This window comes from Corvus kubaryi, unplaced genomic scaffold, assembly GCF_017639235.1.
Source record: "Corvus kubaryi isolate FWS band 111438036 unplaced genomic scaffold, C.kubaryi_AGA036_p1.0 37232, whole genome shotgun sequence".
NCBI classification, from domain to species: domain Eukaryota; kingdom Metazoa; phylum Chordata; class Aves; order Passeriformes; family Corvidae; genus Corvus; species Corvus kubaryi.
Genome location: NW_024581066.1, coordinates 4,543,410 through 4,571,297, shown reverse-complemented (window position 1 = coordinate 4,571,297; position 27,888 = coordinate 4,543,410). Strand labels below are relative to the sequence as shown.

At 42.6% G+C, this 27,888-nt stretch overlaps 1 protein-coding gene across 1 annotated transcript in view; it reads right to left on the bottom strand.

The window, feature by feature from the left end:
* Positions 1–11,945: 11,945 nt before the first annotated feature.
* The window catches only part of KIF26B (kinesin family member 26B), a 286,178-nt gene continuing 270,235 nt past the window's right edge, over positions 11,946–27,888 (bottom strand). Inside the window, exons 13-15 of the mRNA XM_042023023.1 lie at positions 21,778–21,980; positions 20,636–20,786; positions 11,946–18,406 (exon numbers count right to left, since the gene is read on the bottom strand). Of these exons, the coding sequence (XP_041878957.1) occupies positions 18,258–18,406; positions 20,636–20,786; positions 21,778–21,980 (503 nt within the window). The 3' untranslated portion in view covers positions 11,946–18,257. The remainder of the gene's footprint in view (positions 18,407–20,635; positions 20,787–21,777; positions 21,981–27,888) is intronic.

Here is a 27,888-nt window from a genome sequence, read left to right as displayed (position 1 = left end):
TTGCTTACTCTGCTTTTTCCTCATTTTGCTGGCTTCAAGAGTTTCTCACTTCATGCTGGTTTTAAAAACAGATATTTGGACCTGTGAGCTCAGTGCTATGGCTTCTAGACCTTTCTGAGTCTCTGGGTTTTGAATGTCACATCCCCAAATAGAGAAGCCCAGAGACCTACAGAGGAACACTGGCATCCCTGGGGAAGACAAGGATGTCTTAGAAAGCACAGGCACTCTATTTCTCCACGCTCATCAGCAAGAGACTTGTACCTGCCAGAGCTGTTGACTTCCATTTTTAACACAGAAACAAATATTAACAAAAGCCAATATTTATGAGGGACATTGAAACTTAAGTAATTTAAAGCCTTTGGAAGTATTGCTTCAGGTGTGTCACTCCTCTAACAATTTATTGCTGCTACTCCAGCCATGACTGTTACTTCATTAATCCATCGTTGTTGTAAAGTCAGGCTTTTTTCACACCAGTAACTTGACACCATTAATTATTACAAGATGAGAACACATTTAAAAAGAAAATGAACACTCTGGGTGTAATTTACAGCCACAGCACACGAATGCCAACGCTGAGGAAGATATCTCCTTTCAAGAGGTTTGAATTTGTTCCAGCGCATGGAGAGTTCACTTGCCTGGCAGTAATGTGCAAGCAATAACCTCTGAAATGCAGTGCATTTCTGGAGTATGTAGCATGGCTTACTGCCAGAGGCCAGGTCATATCAGCCACCCAAGAAGTGCAGTAATCCTCCCAGAAATTCACTGCTTGGTTGGGTCTTCCTGCTATTATAAAAAGGAAATTGTCTGGGGGAAAAGGTCAGACCTTTGCATTTATTGGGAGTTCTGACAAAGTACTGATGGACAACCAGTCTTCAAAAACTATCTTCTGGTTTTAAATGGACACGTGCATATTAGAATTTATGTGATTTTTGTGTAAAGATCATGCTTATGTTATCTCATGATGACAAATCTGGTACTAAGATTTGCAAATGGAAGGGACTGCAGAATGTAAGGTCAGGTGATGCACTAGTTTATGCAGCATATCCTGGGAGACAGCCCAGCAGCTCTCATGCGTGCAAACACATCTGCAGGTGTGAACTGCAGCACTGTTTGCTGGGGCTTCTGCTTCAAGGACACCTCAACGGTGGCCTGCTGTCATATGAGAACAGCCACTTTACAGCAAGGACAGGCACCTACCTGTGCTGAGGCCTTCTCTCCAGCAGTGTTCCTCTCGAAGGTCTAAGAAGACACTAAGAGAAAAGGTACACAGGAAACAGTTCAATGACAGCCTGCTGGGAAACAGAGAAGGAGCATGCCCTTGACTGTGGAGTGTCACAGCAGCAGCTGTGCTGCCATGAGTGCAGAGCTGTTGGAAATCCATCTGCAGCCCAATGCTTAATGCCAGAAACCAAATTGGCACCCGTATGGTCTGTGGCTCAGGGTCCTGGGGGCACTGCTGCATTGCCTGCCCTGCCTGGTCTTCTCTGGGCTGGTCTGAGGAGGATCCTTAGTGTGGGGGGAATAATCCATGCTTTGCATTCATTACTGTTGATGCAAAATTTGTGTTTCTTTCAGCTTGGTCAATGCAAGAGTCACGTTTTCTGGTTGTTTCCAGTCACTTACTGAGCAATTTCCCTTGGAGATTCACATACACTAGCACCACCAGCAGGGTTGACAGTGCTGCAGCGGAGGTTGTTGTGGGCAGATTTTCTCTCCTGGTGGTCCTACTCCAGGCTATTTTCTGCAAAGGATGCTGATCTGTGACTGTGGAGGGATTTACCTGAATGCATCGTTTGAAACTGTGGCAGCAAGCAAGGGCGCCAGGGAGGAGGCAACATTAGATAAGCACTCATTTCAAATCAAGTAATGTTATCTTTGCACAGACATCCTTTTTCAGTTTTCATGAATAATACCTGTCAAATTTTTCACTTGGTGGTATTAGTGGTAAGATAAAGATGCTAAAGTCAGAAAGAGGCAGACTGCAACATTATCTGTAATGCTGGCGGGTTCGCTGCTTGCTTCCCACAGGTTGGAGCCTTTCCTGGTGCCTTTTGGAAAGCAATGGTTACTTGAGTTCACCTCAAGTTTTAGGAATGCATTTTGAGTTACTTTTGTTTTGACACTCTCCCTTAAATTAGTCCAGGAAAAACAATGTTAGATTGCACTCAGAGGGAGCAGAATTGCACTATGTGTTTGGAAGAGAAGCAGTAGCAGAACACAGGAAAAAAACCACAGGGAATTATACAGTTTTTCTAAGAATAACTGATTACAGTTGAACAAAACGTTTGCCTTAAACAGAAAAAAAAAAAAAAGCTCCCTGAAGTCTATTTCTTTAAACACAGCATAATTCCCTGCATCCATGCCCCTTGAGAGTGCTGACCTGATGTTGGTAGTAAAAACTCTCCAGGCCCTTGACAAACAGACTATTATGCAGTGCATAGTAAGGTAGTAGAAAATAAAAAGAAGCAGTGAGGGAAAAATGCAGTAAACCATTTCTTTGAGCTTCAACCTCTTTGAGTCTGTCAGCCTGTGTGTGAAGTCTATCATGCATGGGTTTATGTCAAGAAAACTCGCCCACTACTCAGCCTTTTTTCTGCTTCTAATTGTAACCCTGTTCTCTGATTGCTAAGTTTTTAAATGAGCTTTTCTTAGACTTGTTATTTTTTTACAGAGCATGTTTATAAAATACAGAAGCTATTTCCCCATACAGTATATTCCAAATAGTCCCTGGCCACTGCAAAGCTCTTAATGAACAGAGTTCCATGTTTCACAGAGGTTGTGCCAATTATGAGGATTTTTTTTCCTGAATCAGAATTAAACCTCCCATAAGACAAGGAGAAGAAGGAAGGTCTTACAATTATGGACACAGAGTTCTGGCGTGGCTTCTCAGCTGCACCAGAAATTGTGTCTGACCTTGGGCAAATCAGACAGGGTTAGACATCCATACTTGAGTTTTCTTATTGTTGATCCTTGGAAAATAATTCCTCATGAAAAGAAGAAAAGAAAAAAGAAAAGAAAAGAAAAGAAAAGAAAAGAAAAGAAAAGAAAAGAAAAGAAAAGAGAAAAGGAGAAAAAGAAAAAAGAAAAGAAAAGAAAAGAAAAGAAAAAAGAAAAGAAAAGAAAAGAAAAGAAAAGAAAAGAAAAGAAAAGAAAAGGGAGAAAAGGAAAGAGAAAAGGAAAGAGAAAAGGAAAGAGAGAAAAGGAAAGAGAAAAGGAAAGAGAAAAGGAAAGAGGGAAAAGGAAAGAGAAAAGGGAAAAGGAAAGAGAAAAGAGAAAAGAGAAAAGGAAAGGACTGCCTATGACACACTCCATAACTCACTGCATCCCTACCATAAAGGCTTAAAGAGCCTATATGTATTCACTTAGTGTATTATTGGTAAGACAGCATCAGAGAGAAATATTTGGCCAGCCTAGCTTTTGGGGAAGGGCAGCAAAAGAGCTGGTTGCCATGATAATTTACAAACATTAATCCTGTCCCACATGAACATTGGTGTCAGAGCTGCAGCAACATGGCAATGTCTGTGTTACAGCCCTGCCATCGCTGGCTGTGGATGGCACGGGTGGGAATGGCATCATCATTGTTGTCATAACTGCAGGTATTACCCTGTGAGACTTCCTCCACAACTGAGTGCCAAACATGGGCAGAGAGCTGTGAGCTGTACCTCCTCCAAACAGACAAAGCTTTGTTTCTGCCCATGGAGCTTCAACAACATCTAAAGAACCATCAAAAAAATCTGAAGCAAGTGCTTTTGTTCATTCTAGACCAAAGCCATGTTAGAGTTCCTTTTTTCCTTTTCTCTTTTATTCTTTTTCAGATGAATATTTTCTCTTTCCTTTCAATGTACATTTTTCCAAACATATTTCCTTTCCTTTTTCATTTCTGATTTTACAAATTTAATTAGACTGAAAATACATTTGTTATGGCTGTTTTGTAAAGTGCACCCTACAAGAACACCCAAGTGTGAATTTTCCCTGCTCTAAGCATAAGGAGTGCACCTTACCTGAAAGTCTGTGGTCTGCAATTCTTGCCATTTAGCACAGTGGTTGCTCTTTATCCCCACAACAGTGATGTGTAAGCCAGGCCTATGTGATCCCCGTTAGTATTTCCTGAGGAAACCTCAGTGTTTTTATTTGCTCTGCATTTGTGGTCAGCATGGACAAATCAATTCTAATTCTATCATTTTTTAGACTTTTTGTAGGTTTTAATAAGAACCTTAGAGATTCCCTGCCCCCCAAATAAAAGAATAACTCAGGCTTTGTAATTAGGCTTCATACAGTCACTGCTCACACTGAGGGACCTAACAGGTTCTTTATAGTTCCCAGGAGACCAATTAACCTTCTTTATATCTCTATATAGCCACCGAGACAGGCACACACAGAAATGCATATACACACAAGCTTTTCAGCAGTCTCAGATGCTCCAGATCCTTGTTAACCAAATTCTGATGGGGCTTATGGCAGGAGGGCAGGGCTGGAGCATCCCGCCTGGGTCCATTTTAACTCTAAAGGTGACTAAATCAGGACAGGGCACAACCTCTTCTGAATTTCCCCCAGGACAGGAGGAAGAGAATAATCACACTGCCTCTTCTATGCCTTAAGTTCCCCTCCATCTCTTGGGGTCACGCAGGCACCACTTGCTGGTCCCATTACCAGCTAAAGAGCCTGCTCCCTCATCTCTGTTTCAGTTAAGGGCTGGTCTAGTAAGGCTGACAAGATGAGGAAAGAGCAGTGATTCCTTCCTCCGCCCCTCCAATTCAGCAGCTCTGATTCCCAGTCCCAGAGGCTCCGAATAGGAAGGTGGCAATTTTACATACGTCTTGAAGGAAAACTGCACTTTAAACCACAGGTGATCCCTCTTGACAATTCCACTTGACTTTCAGAGCATGAGCCAGGAGACAGTACTAGAGAAGGGCGTCTGATGAGAAAATTAGCAGAGCGCCACTCTTCCCCTCCCCCAGGCCCTGTGCTCTGCTCTGAGCAGTTCTTGCCTATTTACTTTTAATGAAGCTCCTTTTAATGAAGTATTTCTTGTGCTGTCTTCCTGTTCCTGTCTCTCATTGTGGTGCTGAGAATCCCATGATAAAACAAGCAGAGAAGAGGTCTGGCCTGATCCTCCCTGTTCTGCCCCTTGGGGACACCCTGGTGATGTGTTATGAAGCCGTGGAGCTGCCATCCCTGCTGGCAGCAGCAGCACACTGAGGAGCCCACAGGGAGGGATGGAAAGGCTGTTGTGGTCTTTAGATAGAATTTCAGGCATCACACAGCTGCCTGAGGAGAAGGAACTGCTCTCCATGCCTGTAGTGGTAGCCGTACAGCTGAGGGACAAGCTGGTAGTCTGGGAACTGGAGTAGCAAAGATCACAGAATCACAGAAAAAGCGGAGCTGGAAGGGGCCCTCAAGGATCACCGAGTCCAACTCCTGGCCCTGCACAGCACCATCCCCAAGAGTCACACCACATGCCCAAGAGTATCACTGCTGGGGGTTTGCCTCTGCTTGTCCCATTCCCCCTTGTTGTACTTCAGTCTCCTTGTGAAAGTCATGTCAAGCTTGGGGGAGAGTCTTCAGTGAGGTACTGGTGATGTCTGGATTTCTGTTCTCTCTAAGTCATTAACGTTGTGTACCCAGCTTACACCATGCATAGGACTGTGATCAGAATACAATTACTGGGGACTGATGCTCCCCACCATGCTAACAGAAATGATGATTGAGGGAAATTCTTATCATGACTTGGGAATGTTAATTTCTGAACATCTGTGGCTGAATGCACCAGTAAATAACAGTATTTTTAAAGGTCAGAGTAATGAGGATATACAAAGACTACTTATCATTACCAAATGTTTTCTGTGGGGACTGTTACATAATTTGTGAAAAATAAACAAAAATCTGATTTTGTGTTTTCTGCAAAGACCAGGGGAATGCTGATCCCAAGTCTGGGAAGGGGCAGCCTGCCAGCAGCCAGTCAAGGATGCTGCCTTATTTATAGCTGGCGAATGGGAAAATCAATAAAAATCCTTCAGATGGGCATTGTCCAAATTCATTTCATTGGGGCCCCAAAGCACTTTATGCAATCCATGTAATGCGACCAATGCACCCAGGCCACAAAACTGTTTGTTTTACCATTAAAATCTAAAGCCTTGGTAAAGCATGTCCTTCCAAGATAGTGGAGAAGCTCCTCAACATACCAACATTTCTTCTGCTGTGAAAGAGCCCTTTGAAATCTGCTGCTAAGTCACATGAAATGATGGTTATTGGGTGGTGGGAGGGAGGAGCTTGTCCTGCTCATGAATTGGAGAAAGACTGGTTTGCTTGGTCAGTGTTTGCAGAGCTGCAGAGTTAACACAGGTTTAGAGTTCTGCAGCCCTGCAGACTTGCTCAAATCGAGCCCATGGCTCAGACAGGCTTTCATCTGGGTGTCTTTACTCTTGATCGATGCCTGTCAGATAGGCACTGAGCTGGGCAGGTATCCCAGCTCAGATCAGAGCCAAATGAGGAGCTGAGGGAGGCAAAGGCAAGGGTTTTATTCCTGCCTGATGTGATGCCTTCAGCAACACCTTCCCTCTACAGGTGGGGAATGCAACAATGTGCCAAAGCCAACTGCAGAGCTTATTGCATTTTCCTCTGTACAGGACAAAGGGGCCTTGGGGTGTTGTTTGGGGCCATCCACCTCACACTGCAATGTGAGCACTTCATGAGCCTCAGGGAGCTTCCCTTTTCCCTGCTCCTCACCGCAGAGAAACCAGCACCTTCCTCACTGCCCACTTTGTGTCCTGTTCTGCCACTGATGCAGCCTCTTATCAGGGGCCACTGCTCTTGAAGCTGTGGAGGTTTTACCCTTGTGAAAAGACATCAGGTGTCCAACTCCTGTTGCAGGAGGAGTAGGGAAGGAACAGGGAGCAAAAAGCTCTCTAAAAAATACCAACCACAACATAATAATTTCTGAAAGGGCATGGAAAAGTTTATTGGCAGGCATCAGAGAACAGTAAAGCCAGACAAGTCCTCAACTCCTACATCGGCTTTGGACCACGGCAGCTGTTTTGCGCCTGCTGCTCTCCGGTACTGCCTGAGCCACGCCTGTTCTGGCACCGCCCTGAGAGAGGGGTTACAAGGGTTCAGGCTCAGCTGCCACCACCAGTTTGGGGAGCAGGGCTTTGCTACCTTGGGAGAGGTGCAAAAAGGTTGCCACCCATGGAGGGGGTTTGCAAAAGGCAGCCAAGAAAAGACAACGTCATTATGATTAGGCTTGAATGCCCTCTGCAAATGACATCTGCAACCTGCAACTCCCACAAAAATGCTTGCAGAGTTTACCAGATGAAAATGGTGGAACTCTGAGGTGCCTCAGGCCAGCAGACAGTCCCAGGCAGAGGAAGCCAGGTTTGGCACCGGTGTCCCTGTGCCAGTCCTCACCCAGCCCTGCTGTACACCTCAGGCACTGTATGAATTTTCTCACAGAGAGTGGGCCAGCTCTTGGCCAGCCAGCATGGTCCTGCAGCCAAGAAAAGCTTCCAGGATGTGGCCAGATGTAGGATTCCTTAGTGAAATAGGTTTACAGCTTTCCCACCTGAAATACAGGTTTAATTACAAGCTACCTCACTATGCACTTAAAAAAAAAATAGAAAGTCCTACTCCATCTTGCCTAGGGAAGAATTTCTAGGGTTATAGAATTTAGAGCTCAAAGGTTTACAATCCCAACAAGATAAGGCAGTATAACAGCCTCCACACTTTATGGTGTGAGCTTATGAAGAGGTCAAAATGGCTTAGCATAAGGGTCAGTTTTACTCAAAGTCCCTGTTTGAGGAGGGGAAATAACATCCTAAATCTTCATAGCTGGCTTCAACATAACTATCAGCTTATACAGGTTTGGACTGTTTGGTTTTCTTTCCTAAGCTCAGTGCATTTTCTGCTTCCAGTGAGACAACAAAAATGAATCCCAAAATGAAATGGTGCCTCTGAGCAGGCCTCTGGCCAGTTGGTGCCACTGCGTGTCCTGTGCTTTTGTAGGGACAAGTGAGGAACTGTCATTGCTCTGGGACATGGGCTGTGCACAGGCAGCATCACTGTGCTGGTGTCTGTGTGAGGTATAGTGGTGAAAATGGCCAGTTCAGAACAGCCTTAAAAGCAGCTTAATAAGAAACTACAGATAGCTTTGCAACAACCTCCTAGGAGGCTTGCATGCCTTGACTGATGACTACACAAATCTACCACAAAGAACTGGGAAACCTTCATCTCAAGCCATCGTGTGTTGCAAATATATGGAAAACTTGGGAAAGCAAGCTATTAACAGGACATAAAAGCAAGCAAGGAATTGTTCAGAGGAGCAATGAATAAATATTTCATAAAATGAGTCACGGCTGCCTAGCTGATTTTACTGGGTGGAGACATCGGTCCCAGAACAATTTTTTCACAGTGGAAGTATTGCAGTGTCCCGGTACTCTCACACTAACTGCAACCCCCATCACAGATTTCAGGCGCAAAGCCCTCTTGCTATGGTACAGGTTTATTGAGTGTGCACAGAGTGTTTGTGACCGACCTGCTCTGTGGATCACTTCATGCCACCACAATGTTGACTGTCATGCCAACTGGAATGGGTACTCCCATTGTTTCAGACTTGACAGCAGAAAGAAGAGTTCAATGGATGCAAAGTCTGCGATGTCCCAGCTCAGGGGCTGTCCAGAAGCTTTTCTGTGGATTTGACAGCATCTTAATGGCTTTACACATAACCGTCAGAAATGTTTTTTGAGCCTCTGGAAACTCAGGGCAGGCGTGAGCCTGAGCTACGCCAGCCCCGGGGTGCATGAGTCACCAGCCACAGGGCCAGGAGCCAGCTGTTATCTTGCTCATTATTCCAGTAATTGCCATGCCTTCCATTGTCCTCAGAAATTAGGAGAAAATGCTGTTTACAGTGTCTTGCTTGGCTCCCTCAGTGCTCCTTGCTGGGTACTGTAAGGTTTCCATCAAATGTGATTTAGCAGCAGGCAGCTTGCTCTTAAATAAAACCAGGCAGCTGCCATGACTCTCCACAGTTGTGTCCCATGGGCATCCAGCTAAAGCACAGACAGGGAGCTAGCTGAGTCCCTCTGTACAGGTGGGCCCTGAAAGGCAGGGTGAGTGGGAGCACTGCTGCTCCTTTGGTGCCACCAGGAGCTCATTTCAATCGAGCTCCAAGGGGCAGTTTGCAAGAGGCTGGGCTGGATGGCACAAAGCATCCAAGGGCGCCGGTGTGGAGGAGTCTGCAGTGGCTTTGTGCTCCCCCTCCTTCTATACCATAACTACAGTGAGCAACTCACCTTCTGACAAACTAAATATAGGAAAATGTCAGGGTTTTCTCCTACCTCCTTGGTTTTCTGTTATTCAGGGAATGAAGATGAGCAGGGATGAGAAAGGGACAAGGACAGTCCCTGCTCCTTTTAAAGTGAGTGACAAAGGTCCCCCATTGCTGGAGGTGTGAGACTTCCTCACCACGGCAAGCCTCGAGTCCCACACACAGTCCTGACGTGTCTGGCAGCACTTAGGTTCCTAGGAAATAGAAATGGAAATATGGATGTGTGCCAGACACACACAGCTGAATACGTTTGGCTGTCGTTCTGTTGGCATGAAACTCGCAATCTGACACAAGGCATGGGTGCCAAACCTGTGCTATAAGGGTCCACAGAAGAGACACATATAAACATATATGAAAATGAATGCAGGTCTTTTCCCCAGACAAGCACCCATTGAGATGGACTGGGTTTTGGCTGTCTAGAGACTTTTCCCAAGTCAGCACTTGCCAGGATAGTTCTTGAGAGTGCACAGGACCTCCAAGCTACCTACTTGTTCCTGCAGGTTATGAAAGTGTCTTTGAGCAGTGTAGAGCATTTGTGCGGTCACAGGCAGCAAAGCTTTACTCAGTGGTTAAATAGCAGATGTCAGCCTCCAAAACTGCCAGATCAGCAACTGTCAAGACTACTAACTATCATAAACCATAAAATTCACAGATGGCCTTTCCCAGAGCATTAATATTAACTAAATGTTGACTTTGTGTTCATCTCAGAAACTGGGAACTGAATTTTCTAGCCTTCATCCCTCTTCAGTGTCTTCCAGGCAGATACTGCTGTTAGCCAAAATGTGGGCAAGCTCTCGGGAGCCTGGTTTGCAGATGGATGTGGGAGAGGAACATGCTTTAGCAACAACCTGACCTCCTGTTTTTCCAATGGCTGGAGAGCTTATTTGGGACCTCAGAAGGAGATGGGGTTGGTCAGGTTTCCACGCTAAACCTGATTTTTAGTCTGGCAAGTTACTAGTTTTAAGGACAGAACTTGGTCAGTGCTAGGGCATTACTTTCCAAGAGGTTTTCAAGCAGTTTCAAGCAGGCCTCATAAGGACACTAGCCTTTTGCCAGGTGTGAGCCCCTGCTCCCATTCTGTGAATGAAACCTTTCCTTGCTGTCTTGCCCCAAACCAGAAGTGTGTAGCATGGAGGTCTGTAAGGCTCCAGATCTGACCAAGAGTGAATTGACTTTGTTTTCAGCACATCTAGAGCTCCTCACCATCAGTTCTGTCTTAGACAAAGTCTAGGACTTGCACTAACCCATTTTTCTGGTTTTGTCCCTGTAAGGCACTTCGGGCTCCTTAATACTGATGCGGCTGCATGATAACAGCAATGAAGATAAATTACCTCAAAAGTAGGCAATAAGCCTTTTAGCTCTTTAGAGCAAATCAGAGCTATTCTGAACAGCCCACAGACAAAAGAAATGGCTGTTTATCTTCATTTACAGCTATTGTGGAGAGGCACAGCATGCAAATTTACTGGCCTGGGGCAACAGCTAAGGTAGTACACGGCTTGCTGCTGTAAGAGGGGAAAGGAGACTGTCTCCTCCCCACCACCTTTGTCAGCCTTTGCCTCTGTAGTCACCTCAGTATGTCTCCTTTAAAAGAGCTGGTCACCATAAGTGACTGCATTCCCTGCCACTGTGACTGCTAGATCTGCCACTCTGCTCTATAATAATAAGATAGAAAAAAGGACCTTATTAAATTCTCATCAAACTGTTAACTAAATATTTAATGCCCAACACCCTAACATGTCCCTCCTAAAGTAAGGAATATGAGAAAATCTTCTGCCAGCACCTGATGTGTCTTAAAGGACATTTTAAATTATTTTCTTTTTTTTTTAAATCTTCCCCACAAGAAATAAGATCTGTGGTTTTCTTCCAATGGGAATAGCCCAGTGTCCTTATCAGGGCTTACCCAGGTGTTGGTGGGTATGTGAGATTTGCTCGGAGAGCTCACTCACATCTTTTCCTGCAAGCAAGGTACTCTCTTAATTATCAACAGGGAACACCACGAATGTGAGCTGAAGGTAAGCAGATCTTGTGCTCACCTCAGCAGCAGCTCAGGGGTCAGCTGAACCTGCCACCGCTGCCTCTCTGAGAAAAATGTCTTGAGTAATGGACACAAACTCTTTTTATCACTCCCATGTTGTGTTACTTATCTGCATGGTGGCCAAGGGAAATGTGACCCAGTTGCTAAAGATGACAAAAAATTATACCTATGAACACATCTTTTATATTTGTTTGGTTTCAGATTTTTCGCTTGCTCACAGATGCAAAAGAGCAATCCCTGTGTATATGCATAACCAGCTTATGTAAAAGCCTGACCATTTCAGGTCTGTGACTGTGTTTGCTTTCTGTTTCTGGACAGCAGCAGAGAAGTTACTGTTGCTCTGCTTGCTTGTAATGTTTCTATCATTACTATCAAACCCTGGAATTCCTCATTGTTTTCTGGTGAATTTGCTTCTTAGTAACACTTGATAGAACCCCTTTGGTCATTTTAATTTTCGGTTTGATCTTGCTCTCTTGCTCGCTTTCACTGTTATGATACCACATCCTCTTGTGGGCCAAAAGCATTCTCTGATATGAAATGCCATGAAATGCTCTCATCTAAAGCAAAAGAGTCAGGAGGAGGAGGCAGATATATTGGTAAGATAAAAGTAAACATTTAATGCCACTATAGTTTGATTTTTTTTCAGACATCATATTTTTGACAATGTTTCACACCTCAGATACCACAAAAGGGATTTTTTTTTTAGCCAGCAAACAATAAACTTTACAATTTTAATGGCAAAAGGTTCAATGCATTTGTTGACAAACTTGGAAATGGCTGTGACTTTCCACATTTTGAACTTGTCCTCATGCTGTTCTTTCTTCTTTTTTCCCCATAAAATTTAGTTGATAAAATATATATATATACTACTGATACATCCTCTTCTGGAATTGCCCACTGATGGGACCAGCAGAGGTTATCTATCAGTTTCTCTCCTCCTTAGCCCTATTTTATACCACTGTTATAATGAGAAAGAACATAGCCACGGACAGAGTGAAATGGATTTAGCAAACATACACTTCAATGCATAGCACTTAGATAAGCATTTCCAACCATGATGTGTAAATAAATTATAAAATACGAGCAACTCTATAAAACAAGAACATCCTGAGTTTACAAATAAATTATATCCTTCATACATAGAATGTGATGTGGATGTGGATGTTAGTAACCAGCAGTTTCAGCTATGGGAGGGAAAGACGTAAAATGTAGAAAAGTTAGTATCTATGCATACATGAAACATATATGTATGTGTGCTACATGTAAATACTCACACACATACATATACAATATAGAGGGTGAATACATCCATATCTATAGTATATAGAGAATATGTAATATAGCTGAAACTGCCTCAAGCACCAATTTATTACCATTATTATAAAGTTTGCTCAATACTTAAGTAGGACCACTCAAAGTAAGATAGTTTCGGTTGTGTTTTATTGCCTGTCCAGGAGGGTTTGAAGGTAGTTTGAAATATTATAGCTGAATGCTACTGAATGCTACTATTTCACTTTCAGCACCTCCATTCTTTGCAGAATCATCATGCCCTTTGTGAGCTTCAAAGTGTTGCATAAGTGAGCACGAGACTGCTGTTCATGAATTTGGTGGCAAAAGGGTGCTACATTTCCAAGGAAAAATTTTTTTGTTGTTGTTTTGAAAGGTTGCTTGAGAAGGAGAAAGAAGAAAAGATAAAGACAATAATAAAATGGTTTATTATTTCCAGGAGTAGGTATGGAAGCTCAGATAACCCTGGGATGAGTGCACAATAAATGCAAGAGAGAGAGAGAGATTATTAACTTTGTATTGACAAATCATTCACAGTTTTGTTTGCTATAGTTACTTGGAAACCTCTCTCAAATCTTAGGATAGCTAGCAACAGCCAGCCTCATGTCTTCAAAAACTGCTGTGTGTTGCCAATGCAAAAGCCTGTGGAGTTACAAAACAGAGACCATGAGGATGTGAGGATTAAGCAAGGTATGCCACCACCCATGGATTTAAGGAAAAATGCCTCTCTGGTCATCATCCACTCCTATCAGTATTTAATGGTACCAATGCTTTGATCTCTGCAGCAAGCTGGTGCATCCCTGATGCTGTGCAACCATCCCTCCCATCATATGAACTGGCATCAGTCAGTCACTCAGCCTCTGGCTTAGGAGAATTGAATTTGCTTCTGCAATGCAGAAGCTTCAATTTACAATTTGAAATCTGTTAGGACTAGACAGAAAGCTTCATAGACCACCAAGAGTCCAGGCTCTCAGTTGATGTAACTATGCTGTATGCCTCAAGCATATGCAGAAATCGTTGTGTTAAACAGCTCAGATTGTAAAATATCTTGCCTTAAATTCATGACACTGAAATACAGAGTAGTTCATCTGGAATACTTTTACAGGATTTAACAGCCTCTATGTGGAAATTGCAGCAATTTGGCTACATAGGCTGAAGAACCTGGGTAAGAAAGAACCTTTTAAAGAAGCCCTTGAAAGAGTTTCAACCATGAGTTTTCCCTATAGTGTGGCTTAAGCTAACTTCATCCAGGTGAGTGCAAGGGGAATGGTTTAGTAGGCACTCCTTGGAGGAGGAAAGGGGAGTGGTTGTGTTGCCATCTGTGAACAGCCATGCCACTTCCCCACAACAATGTGCCAGGGGGCTGTCTCAGGCTGTGGGCATTTATCTGTGTGGGTACACTTTCTGTTTCCACAATGATTTTTAGCTCGTTAGAGACGCAACAACATCACAAACATTTGTGAAAGGTGATTTTTGTAAAAGAGTCTATATTCTTCAGCTGTCACCACATTTGAATTCCATGCCACAGGTAACAGTCCCTATTTTAAGACAAGCCATATTATTGAGATAAATGAAAAAAGTGAAAAAATAAGACCCACACTTCAAGATAGACTGAATCTGTCCTGTGAGCAAACACGGGATTTCGTGTCTATTACTCCCAGCATCACTCCCAGGTTTCAGCCTCTATAATTGCCACATTTAGAGATAAAAGAAAAAAATGCCAGTGTGTATCTTTGATCCTTTTTTGTACATTTTCTGCAGCTGTCACTAAGAATCATGTCAGAGGATCATGGCATTGCTTGTTATGAGTTACTATTTGATGGACCCGCAAGTTTCAGAAGCTAGGATTTATGGCAGTGGGTCTTCCAAGACTGGATGGAAAACAGAAGATGTTCAGCAATATCCCTGTGTGCAGCCTTTACACAAAATAAGGGGGTGTCAAATAGGGAAGAGAAGCATGCTATTCTACTATATAACTAACAGTAGATACCCCAAAAATGGCAGGTGGATGCATTTTCCTCACAACTGGTTTTACTCTGCTATAACTCTCCTGATTCTTAATGCAGACATGCCTCAGTTTTATCAGAGCAGGTAAGATGAGAAGAGGACCAGTAAAGACCTAAGAAAGAAGAGTACTAGTTTCCTTCCTTGCTTTTCTGTAAAGTAATACTTTGGGTTACTTAGATCTGAATGAATTGACAAGGAATCATTTTGAGGCAACTGCAAGGCATGCATGGTGAAAGAAAAGACGTGTGACAAATGTACCAGGAATTAGGGCTCTCCCACAACCCTTAGAGCACAAATTGATCCAGCACCCAGAGTCAGCACAGCTTCTGCCTGCTGTGAGAGCTCACACAGACCAGAAGGACATCTGAATCCAGAGCACAGCCAAAGTCTCCAGCCTAAGGTTACACTTGAATTTATGGCTATAAAGCAGCTCCTGTCCCTTGTATGAATAAGGTTCACGTATGCCAAGAGGAGCAGTTCTCAGAAAGAGCCTGCACGTGCTGGTGGGGATGTGGAGCAGTGCTGGTGTTCCACAGCCGTCACACAGCCTGACAATGAAGAGCTGTGATCCCCTGTCACACGTTCAAACAAAGAATTAACCTTCAAACCTAATTACATTAACACTGCTGTTTCCTGCCTAAGCTGTCCCAGGGAAAGAAGATTGATTTCCGAATGTGCAAATGATGAAACGTTACATTCATGTTGCTCTTGTGTATTTTGGGCAACATGATGCCTTTTAAAAAATCAGCATAAAAACAGCATTATGCTGGCAATGCCTTAAAGAATGGGACTTCCTGGATGACTTGCAGAAGTATATGGGTCTTCTCTAAAATGCTGGCTACTGCAAACTAAGATCAATTTCATAATAAGGTCCTGAATGTTTTGATTTATCTGTTTTGCAAATATTTGAATTATAATAATATAAATTCTGAAGTAAAAAGCTGTTTTCAAGAAGAAAACATTTTAAAGTTGTCAAAGTGCCACAAATTTTTCATTCCTTTTTATTATTAAGCCATCACAACTCTTAAAAACATAGTGGCAAATTCTGAAATGAAATGACAGAAAGTCAAGAAATAGAAGATGCATATGGATTTTAGGATATGAATACTAGTATATTATGGGAGTTAATGGCTACCGTAATTAGGTCTTCAGAAATAAAATAGATGTAAGTACTGTGATTCTGCTCAATTAGTACATAATTTTTAGTATGCAAAATTCATCCTTGGCATAATCAATTTGGTTTCAGGAATCAATTTTTGTCCATTGTGATAAACAGGGTGAACATATGGTCTTACTCTTTAATGCAATGGTTAGGTACATGTGCTTTTTGCTATGCCTCCTACGCTACAGAAGTACCAAATTGAGAGTCAATGAATAATTGAGTTAATGTTGGGGAGGAATATTACATGCAATAGGTATTGTACAATAGCTCTGAAATGTGTCTGCTTGATTTATAGAAACATCACCACTCCTGTGTAAGTCCCAGACTGTGTGCAGGGACAATTGCCTTGGCTCTCTGCAGCTATACTCAATCCATGGGGCTCTGCAGAGAAGAGATGGCCTCCAATGAAGCAATACATAATAAGTGCTACTGAAATTGCTATAAAGAGAATAAAGCCAGTTAAATTGCATTGTTTGGGGGGGATTTTCAGAGTTGGTTGGCTTTTTTTTTTCCTTGAGAGGGAAAGGGATATGTCTTTAATACTTGCTTAGAATATAAGTTTCATGATAAGAAATTGCTGTGGAACAGACTAGGAAGTGACTTTCACATAGGACCTTTTTTCCCCTTCCATATAATCCTATGGATTGTAAGTAGAATTTTCTACAAAATCCAGCGATAAGGGTAATAGAGTAAGATTTGTTATTACAAGTTGCAGAGCACTGAAAGAAAACAAAACTATACAAATGTTATTTCTACTTTTTAAAAAAGCTTTTCTGTTCACCTAACCACTAGAAAATCTACCAGTATTATTTTTCCATTGGGACTTGCTGCTTGGGGTATTGTAAGACAGCATTGATACAAGGTAAAAGAAGAGTTGCACTTAACTACAGCAGTTAATTGATGCATTTTGAGTATATTATATAAGAGTCTTATTTCCTCATAAGCAACAGGGAGGTAGCACAAATGTATGTGAGAGAGGAATTTTTGTGAATCTGCTTATTTCAATACAGAGGAATAAGAAACCTAATTCAACAAAATAATTCTTCATGCTCACATGTAATTAAAATGCAGATTTTGCACATTTGTTTATGAAATACAAAGGATGTTCCTTCCTACATACTGTTTCGTAGATAAAGAGGCAAACTAGTAGAATATTTGGATGTGCATGGAGGTGCAGACCCTTGTCCTTTTGATGTCAGTGTGAATGTTGCCATGGCTTCAGCTACTGGGGATTAGTAAAGATGCCATAGCCAACAAGCCTGAAGCGCTGTATCTACTCATTTGCTTTATTTCCAGATGTGCTGAGCTGGGCAGAGACTGCACTTCCCAGGTACATCTGTGACTATGGACACACTGGGCCAGGGATCAGAAGCTGACAAAACATGTTTTGCAGTGGTATATATTGTAAAGAGGCAAAACTAAATTTTACCAGTCATAGTCTCAAGAAAGAAAGAGTAAATCACTCATTTTTGGACTGATAAACATGGGAACCCTTGGACTAAAGGGTAATTTTCTAGCAAGTTATTAGCACCAGAAAAGGGGTTAGGATCAAAGTACCTCCTCATTCATAACTCCAGCCAGTACAAAGCAAAACATATATGAACAAGAAAACAAGTTATGGGAGTTGGATCAAATTGAAAAGGTACTTACTTCACAGTAATGTCACTTCTCTCTCATACACTGCAAAACCTACAGGCTGGGAAAATGACTGTTCTCCAGCATATAAGAGAGCACAGAAGAGCATTTAAACAACCCTTACTCTCTGCTAGAAATATTTTTGTGTCATCTGGGAAAGCTGAATTTCTCTTTGAGTGGCCTTACTCTGGTAACAAGAAAAGACAGTTAACATTTATTCATATGCTGTACTGATTAAGAAATATCTCTACAAACACAAGTTACTTAGAAACAGCAAGTCTGAAATAGGAGAAAACACCAAGAGAAAAACAAGCTGTAAATACATTTCAAAAGTGTATTTGTTTTTTTTTCCTTTTTCTTTTCTTGACTAGCACCATCTGTACACAATAAAGTATGAACATAAATGTTTGGATAACAAAGATTTGCAAGGCACTTGAACAGTTTTTCTGGATAGGTTTTCTTTTAATGAACTTCTCAATGGAAGTCCCACAGCCACCTTTCCTCCTTCCTCAGCTAATGCAGGGAAAGAAGTGTCTTCTGCCAGTAGTTCTTATTTACAGACATGTCCTTAAAAGGTTCTGCAAAGTGCTCTTTTAGGCTAAGAGTATCAACAACCTTCTATCTCCATTTTCCATGCTTGTTCTGTTTGTATTTTTAATACTACTTCTCTGTATAGTATAGCAAATCTCTCATACACACAGCTGAGACTTGACTCCAACCTTCATCCTCATTCTTTTGTCTTTGGGATGCTGTTTGGAAGGGAAAAGGAGGATGGCAGAGATGCGCATTGAAATTCTCTTGAGGTTCACACTTTATCGGCGTCTAGAGGTGATGTCAAAACAGGTGATCATCATGAGATGGGCCTTGCAGAAGTTGACACGGTTTTCTAAACGCTCAGTCACACATTCCAGGGCCTCTAGGTATTCCAGAGAATCCAGCTCAAATACCTGCTCCAGATCAACTGTGAGAAAGAAAATACAGAGATAGGGAAAGTAGACAAAACTTAGTGATGGCTGGTGGGAGAGTCAGAGCTAATTCAAGTCTTCAAACCCATCATACATTATACAACATCATTATACAACATTATCTGGGGCTTGCCACTGTCATTAAAAGTTGCCTTTTCTGTTTAACCACTATCAAAATGGCACAGCAGCTTGTCCATAGTGAAAAATTGTTGGGGAAGATGGAACAGGAAAACCTTGGAAATATGATTGCCTGACAAAAGATTTTGGGAATATGAAAACTACAGGCAACATCGAAATGAAAGCCACTTTTGAAATACCAGGTCTTAGTTACTGAACAACTAGAAAACAATGGTATGGCCACTGAAGTAATCCCCTCTTGATGAAACAATACCCTCTGCTTGCAAACAGGTCCAAGGGTCAGAGCAGACCCTACTAGCTCAGCAGAAGGGGTCCAAAGAGTAGTTTTTAGAAGTTAAGATGTAACACTCTATGGTAATATAAGGACTCTTATAGGCTGTATGTAAATGCTATAGGATTTGTATCTTGTATTAGATTGGTTAGTGACAATTAGAATATTCAGTACAGAAGATGATTTATTGTATTGTAACCAGGACTTCAGACATTCTCACTTCTGATTCTGATTCTCACTTCTCTATTCCTCTCTTCCACTTCCACTCTTACTTCCACTCTTGCTCTTACACCCTCTCTCTCTCTCTCACCTGCTTACTCTCTTGGGCCTGCTCAGAGCTGAGTCAGGCAGCTCTGAGCAGTGCCCCAATACCCACGCCCTTTACAATAAACCGACTGTGTCCCAAGACCTGCCTATAGAGATCTCCATCCGTCTCCGTCCCGACCGAACTCACCCGTTAACCTACAAAAAATACTTTAAAGTTGCATTGGATGCTTTCCGGAGTGATCTGCTCTGCCATCCTCACCAGAACTGCAGATGCCTTTGCTGTGCTCCATCATCCTCCCAGCAAATGTTGAATGCTAAGCATGCTGACTTTCTCACACATTCTGCTGACCAGAAAGAGCTTTAAATAGCTGCTCTCTCCTGGGAGGGCAATTCCTTTGTTGAATTCAGAACTTGGAATAAAAAACAAACCTCTAAGCTCCCTGTTCCTCACACCTCTCCCTATTCCATGTGATTCTCTCTAGACCACTCAAGCAAGGCAAGGGAAGGTACACACATCAATCACTCCAACACAGGTGCCCAGCAGCTTCCATGGAAGCCAAGTGTGAGATACATTGTCTGAGCCAGTACTTCCCATCTTGTCTGGTCCCTGAGGCCTGTGCAATCCTTCAGGCTTTCTGCATTTACCACACTGGAATCAGAAGCAAAGGCATCATACAGTAAGTGGACAGCAATGTATAGCAAATTCTCTCTCTTTAAAACCGTCCTTTTTAACTCTCTTCCTTTATAGTGTTTCTGAAGCCTGTACTGTGGTTTTTTTGCAGGATGTACCAGTCTGGTGTCAACTTAAGGCAACTGTCAAAGGAAGAGGTAGGATGTTGTAAGGGAACACACCAGCCAACCTCCTTTCACCACCTGCAATTATCCTAAGTAAACTTTTGCACATTGTGGGTTTCTTTCTAGAACTCTTTGATATGAACTTATCTGCTTGCTAATACTAAAAACTGTTGTATAACTACTGCAGTACTCTTCATGGTTTTTTCCTTAGAAGTGCTGAGGTCCTTCTTCATTTGAATGTGAATGCCCTTTAAGCTCTCTGAACTTTACACATCTGTAGTTATAAAAAATGGGCCAAATTCATTTTTCATGTAAGCCCACTGCTGCCAAGGGACAAGTTTGCTCCACAGCGTTATTTTGTTGTAGGAGAGCAGATTTATAATATTACTCATATGTTTGAGTGATCTGAGGCCAAAAAAAAAATCTCATTTTCAGGAGCTGTGGACTGAAACGCGTGAACGTTAATCTACCAATGGCAATATCCACCACTAGAATGCTGTCCCATTTCAACATTCAGCTCTCAGGCAAAAAGGATTGTTCAGTTCTACTGTCAACATTTAATAAGAATTATAGGAACTAGTTCTAGAAAGACAGTCAATCTAAAGCTTGCCCTTAGGTCATATATTGGTTCATTTTAGTTTACAAACAGTAGCTTACATCTCACTCTTACCAGACACTTCTGCTTCCCTCCATCCCCCCTATTAAACAAACCAAAGGAAACCTATGAGTTCAGGCAATAAAACAGTGTCCTTACATTCACTGAGCCACTTATTAGGATCCAGCATCAGGTACTGTTTGGTCACCTCCAGTTCTCTCATTAACCACTCATACTTGGCCTTGACCTCAGCGATTCTCTGCTGGCGATGCTCCAGGATTTTCAGCTTGGCATTGAAACATATCACCTCCTGTCAGCCAGGAAAAAGCAGCAGGGAAGAAATAGGTGAAGAGGAGAAGAAATACCCAGGTCCATTCAGTGAAATGATCTTCCAATCAATAATACTGACAATGAGCCATTTATTTTGGAAGCATATGAATCACTGCATGAAATCATCCATCATCTGCTTTATTTTTATTGCTTTTGTTTGGTTTTCATGTTTTCCATCAGTGAGCTTTGGAGACTTTGCAATGGTAGTTAATAATAAAACATAATAATTAATAACAGGCAGCATCTTGAAATTAGATTAACTGTAGGAAAACATTTCTGTTTTTTCACCATGGGTTGGCTAAGAAAATCTGAGCTCTTGGGAGTAGGAAATCCATTGCTTGCTGCATTGAAAGCCTAAATACACCCCTGTGCTTGGTGCATAAGTAATGCATTAGTCATATTTTAAAATAAAAGAACTGGTAGCAATATCAAATTTGAAACATCCTTAAACAAAGGGAGTATGTTATGAAAAGCTCTAGCAATTCACAGTCATTAATAAAGAAGATATATTTTCTGTAGAGATCTGGGGCACAGTAACAGCATGAGGTGCAGCGCTGGAGACAGCCAGCCTGGCCTCGCATGACTTCTGAGGGGTGGCAGCCACCAGGACGTGCAGCAAATGAAACCATGCTGACAACTGTGCTAGCATGGAAGCAATTCCAGTAACAGAACTATCCTCATCCAAGCCTGTGTGAAGGTCTCAACGCTATTCCACACTCTCCTCTGTAAACAAATCTGCTGTGTGGGTGAATTGCAGTGGAAACCCCATTCCAACAAGTTTCTCCAAACATCACAAATAGCCTCAACAAGTGACAGGGGCTAGGAAGAAAGAGTGCCTTAGAATAATAAGAAAGTCTATAATCCATCGTTACTCTAAAATGCTCAACTTCAGATACTCCTCCCAATCTTGTGTTTTAAGTGCTGACCTTTGCAATTTACGCCACCCAGGAGATTACATGGATTGCACTCACCTTGCTGTCCCCACCTCGCCGTCGCTGGAGCCTCTCCACATCATCTATCTCATAGACTTTGATCTCAAAGGGCTCCCCCAGTCCCCGCTGCCCACTCCTCAGTGGCCCATCCACCCAGCGGACCCCGGGGCTGTTGGCAGGCTTCCTTGCTGGGGAGGTGGTGTCAAGGGATAAAGCTGGAATAAGCCTCCTCCTCTGTGAACCTGCAGGTGGAGAAAGTGCCATTGCATGTTAGCGTAGTTATTGCTTCTCCTTTCTATTGCAGAGAAGTCTGCAAATGATATATATTTGGCCTTCTCAGACATAGAAGAAAACAGAGGGAAAACCCAGGGAGGCCATGGGAGCTGTAGCTGCAACGTGCAGCACCCACTCACCATGAGTGAGACCCTCAGTGTTCTTTGGTTCCTGACTCCAGGATTTGACACTCAGAGGGCACATGTACGCTGAAGTTCACAGAGCCTGTGTCTGCTCCCCATTGATTAGGTCTCAGCATGTACAGGTAAGCTGATGAAGGACCCATCCAGCAGGATGGAACTGGTATAGCTTAGCTTTCCTATCTCTTTACTGGTACTGGCTCTTACAGTCAAAGGACAAGCATCAGCCAGTCTCTGCACAGATCATCTCCAGGAGAGGTTTGGGTTTAGCTTTTTTTAATCACAGCACAAAAAGTGCTTTGACAGTCAAGTTCTGTTACTGTGCTGGAGTTGGGTGCCAGCATAGCACCACCTAGGCCTTTGCACAACACTTCTGTAGGCTGGCTGCAGCAGTAAAGCCAGTAGAGAGGACAAAATGCCTGCAGTAAGTACATCCAAGCTTTGTTACATTTGCCTTGTCTCTACTCAATAGAATATTCCTCTAAAACATTTCCCATTTACGGACTTACTGCAGCACTGCTGATGGGCAAGACAGGAGCAAGACCCAGAGGCTGGAGGAAGGGTCACTGTGCCTGCTTCCATACCAGTGCTCATGCACACTCATCCTGCTTTGCAGCACCAGCACAGCCAGTGGGAGCACTGCAATAGCTGAAGATGTACATGGTTGATAAAGCCTATGCTGCATGGAAAGCGTCTGCCACGTGAGATACTAAGTCAGGGCCTACAGTAGAGCAAGGAGGAAAATGTATGTCACTGGCCTAATGACAGTGGTTTGTTGCGGGAAAGAGCAAAAACACACAAAAAAAGAAAAACAACTGGTTGCATTTCCTTGTTTGGTTTAGTACAATCAGAGCAATGGCTTGGTTTAAAAAAAAAAAACAAAAAAAACTAAACCAAAAAGTTTTGCAGCTGATACAGGGTCTTCCCTAGGACACAGCAGGGATAAAAAGGATGGGGGAAGCCAAAAACAAAAGCTGGAGCCAGCAAGTTTGAATGAAACTATTAACTGACTCTCTTGGCTGCAAGTACAAAAATGATGCCAGCCAGCAGGGAAGAGATGCCGAATGATCGTGCAGATTTTATTTTAAAAACAAGATAAAATCATTCATAGGAATTTCCCACATTACATTTATTGAGACTTGAATGTAAATAGTTTCAACATGTCTGTCACTTTGGTGCTTCAATAAAAGCTAAAAAAAGCCCAAAATGTCTATGGATTGCCTGATTTTTGGATTTGCAAGTAACAAAGTATTGCCTAGTTTCATTCATGGGAGTCTGCTTCTGTGCTGATTTTGAGAACTATCACATCTTATCCCATAACTTCAGAGTACAACAGTCTGTGCTAGAAACCAGTAGGTCTATGTTAGGGACCAGTAATTAACCTTTAAATTCTAGCTTTAAAATGGATGAGAATGGTCTATTGGAAAGCCTAGTCTACAGAGTTTTTATTTGGATGCATCTGAGATAACTAAATGCAGGAAAAAGAGAGCACAGCCAGAGCTGATTGACAGAGAGTTCTGGGTAGACAGGGAGCCCTGCAAGGCCCATTTATACCTAACAACCTGAGATCTGGATTGCCCATCCTATGACACTTACCATAGTTGTGTTTATTGCTCAAACTCCAGCCCAGCAAAAAAACTCATGCCAGAACAAATGAAGCCTTACAAATACCAGCAAGCAGGAGTTATTTTAGTTCTGTGGTACCAGTCACTGGAAGACAATGTCAGCATTCCCCTACCTTAAATGCATTTCAGTTAATCTCTAGATTAAACTGCCTGATCAAGAGAAGAGTCAGATCCTGATAAAAGGAAAAGCAAGACCTGACATATTACCATAGCCAAAAACTGACAACAACAAGAGAGACAGTTTGGGAAGACCCCAAAAAGCTGCAATGCTAAGGGTGGCTCTTGTCAGCAGTGCTAGAGAAAGGTAACCAAATGCTGAGAGCAGCTGCATACTTGAAGGGGGGGTGAGAAACCATGGTGTACTATTCAATTTTGTTACATGCAGGGATAGATCCTGAAATAGGCTCAGCCCCTCCTGGGAAACAAGACCTCCGCTTGCTTAGATGGGAAGGGCCCTGAGTATCATCTTAGCGGCACTCAAGATTGAAAGGATTCAGGCATTAAATATGTTTTTAAATATTTTTGAGGCTTTTGGCCATGGTGTCTCACAGGAGCAGTCTCTCAAATTTTGTCTGAGTGTAAATACAATCTCTCTGCTGTTTGACAAGTTTTAGAGACAGCGATATCTACAAGCATCAGATCTGACCTTCTGTTTAATGCACCCAGTGCTGTTAATTATTTTTACTTTCTGCCCCACAATAATGGTCACATCTCCTTTCCTGACATGCCTGCAGATTAGCTCTAGCATTTCAAGAAAAGAAGCTGAGCAGACTGGAAATTCCTTCTGCCCAGCTCTCCATGCATGGCTGGATTATTATTAAGGTAGTGCCTTTTGCTGTGATGCTTGATTGTCTTCCTCTTTTCCCCACTGTGGCTGTTAAAACCATCTTCTTGTGCAATGAGGCGCTTCTAAGCCAGCCCACTGGAAAAAAGTGACTCCAGCCAGAGTGGAAGTCCAGGTCCAAGACTCTCTGGGAATGCAGGTAGATGGCTCCAATGCACCTTGCCATGAGAACAGCATCAGGCTCCTACTTGGGAGCAAAGCAAAACAGATTGCTGGGGTATGAAGTAGAGGGATGATGGTAAATTTTTCTGCATTTTGTTCCCATTCATATCCATTTGGCTCAATGGGAAGCAGAAGCCTGCGGTCTAGAAGGAGGGCTCCAACTTGAGGCTTCGTTTAATAGCGCTTAGCCCTTGGTAGAGAAGCAACTGAGACTGCAGCAGTGGCAGGAGACATTAACTCATTATGTTTTTCTAGCCAGAGCTCGTGTCTGGATCGCTTGTGGGTTATGACAACAGGCCAGGCTGCAGCTCTGGGTGGACTGGGGCAATGCAGCAGGGCAGAGCTGCCTCACACAGCTGCCTCACCACCCTCTGCCAAGGGGCTCCCTTGGCACATGGGCAACCTGCACAGGGCTTCCACTGGCTACCTCTGTGTGAGACACAAAGGAGAAAGAGATGTCTGTTTATCTGAGCCCTGAATGCTGACTCAGGATGATTTCTGTGAGGCTTAGTGCTTTGAGGAGAAATTAAAATGAAAGATCTTCTTCCTCTTTCCAGTAAGGCAAAACTGGATCTAGTTTGTTCTAAACATGCACTGTTTAATAGGCTGTTTATTAGCCCAGTGTCACAGTTTGGTGCTGGTTAGGTGCCAGCACCATGAAACCTATTTGCCTCTGCTATAGTTGAGCAGAAAAGGGCAAGCAGGAAAAGGAACTTCTCAAGGTCTCTTCTTCCTTAAATATGTACATCACAGAGGCATTACCAGCTTGTTTAATTGGCCTAGCAACCTGCCCATCAAACCAAGTTTCCCTAAACTGCTAAACTACTGCACCCAGGTACAGAAAATAATGGTGTCTTTTGATAGGAGACTTCTGTCACTGACCTGTCCATTCAGTCCCTGGGGTTTTTTTCTTATTTTACCTTAACTGGGATCAGTAAGGAGATACAGCCTAAGCAGAGCTTTGGGGTAAGTGTCACAAAGCAGCTGACAGCTTGCTCATCCATAACACACAACAATTAAATTGTTAAAATTAATGCAACTTTCCATTCATATAGAAAATATCCATCTGAAGTCCCACATTTATTGGGTGCACTTGATGGAGTTAGGATCTCATCAATTTTGACTGTATAATAAATAACATGTTTTGTGGGAATTACAGCACACCACTCCTCACACTATTTCCCACATATGACTCATGAAGAAAGTGGGCAGCCAGGCAGCTCAACTGGAGCAGCTCTCAGCACCCTCTCACCTCTGCCCCACCTCTGCAAACTGCCTGACCCTCCCACCATGTAAACAGAATTCATTCCTCCATTAAAAAAAAAAAAATTATACCAAAAATCAATCTGAAAGAAAGCCAGTAAAATGAACCCAGGGCAGAATAACCACAGATTCATTTATGACCATGCAGTATGTAAAGCAACATGCCATTTGCTGAATGCCCTGAAGGATATGTTTTTCGCTTAGTTTGAATTTATCCACTCTCAGAATAACCCCTCTTGAACCTAGCTTGAGTATGAATAATCAGGCTGTGAAATGGCCATGAAAATACACAGGATACAAGATTTGCCTTTGCTCTACTTTAAGCTATAGGTTAAGGTTTGGCCAGGTTAAATTTAAGATAAAGAGAGTAGCACAGCAGTGAAGGTGTGCAGTGTGAAAGTAGATCTGAATGAAGAATGGCACTGAAGCCACAACATATTTCAGGAAAGGTAAGCCCAGAGGAGCCTTAAGGTATAAGAAATACAGACCAAGGAATGTGAGGGTAACTTTAAGGATAAGAAGACACACTGACCTCAGCAAAATTGCCAAACTGCATAAGGATGTGTGCTCATAAAAGTATGTGTTGACCAGGGCAAAAGCTCTAAAAAGTCTGGTTTTGCTTAAGTACTGTATATTTTGGAGTGTTCCCCTTAGGCTGCTTTCCAATCACACATTCCAGAATGAGCATCTTTTCTGTGAAAAAGGTAAAGGCAAAAACTGCAAATAAAAAATATTAATGAAAAACAGTGTGATGCATATCTCTTCAAAGCAGGATACATCCAAATGGGATGCAAAACAACTGCTGTCCTAGAAATTTCAAGGTGCTTCAAACAGAAAATTAAAGTGTAACTTGATATATCATAGTTTCAGAAGTTTATAGTGTGTGCTCAAAGGCGGGATGTGGAGCCAAAGCTATTCCCCACAGCACTTAATGTTATGCGATGTAAAATTGCCTTTCTGTACAGAACCTGTTCTTCAGCATTTTGGTTTTTCTCACCAGACAGTCCAGGGAAATTACAAAAACCAGACCTAGCTAACTAGAGAAGTACCCGTAAGCTCACACTCTTCCTTCTGTGGCTTTATTTCCGAGAAGTATTGTGCCTCCAATAGCAGTAGCACCAATGTCAATTGTGGCATCAAACTTTGCTTACTAGCTAAGATTATTTATCCTGTTTCCCCTGCTCCTCGCTGTCTGACAACAGGGCTCCTACTCTGTTTGAGTTGAAAATGTGATGCTGACTTTGCCTCTCATTCTTATTTCCTAGTGGGATCTGCCCTTATGGTCAATTGTCCATGACTGAACCAACTCCTCCCCTTTCCTTTGACCTCCTTTCTCCTAGTTTATTTTATAGTGCACTTTGCCCAGTGCAGAACACACAGCTATTCACGCATTTTCATACAGTTTGCACTGTTCCCCTCCTGAAGGGGAAGTCATTGCCAATGTTTTCGAGTGGAAGGCCCCCCTGATGATGTGGGGACTTCACCAGAAGTATTTAGGGTGGCCATCTTGAGGTCAGTATTCCAAACACCAAAGAACCAAGGCATATATTGCCAGAAAATCTAAACAGCATTCGCTCATCCTCACAACTCAGATTACACAGATTGCACAGAACGGACCATGTTGCACCCAAACACCTGGAACAGGATACACTGAGAGGATCCATCATTCAGAAGAAAATTTTCTATGTCCATCTCACTGTAAAATAATTCAGGCCATATTCTGTATTGACTGTTATGCAAGCCCACTGCTGCGAATTGATAAGAAGTACAAGGACACTTGAGACAAGAAACCACTATTTCCTGTATAGTGGAATAAAGCAATGCTTGTTTATAATATTCCATC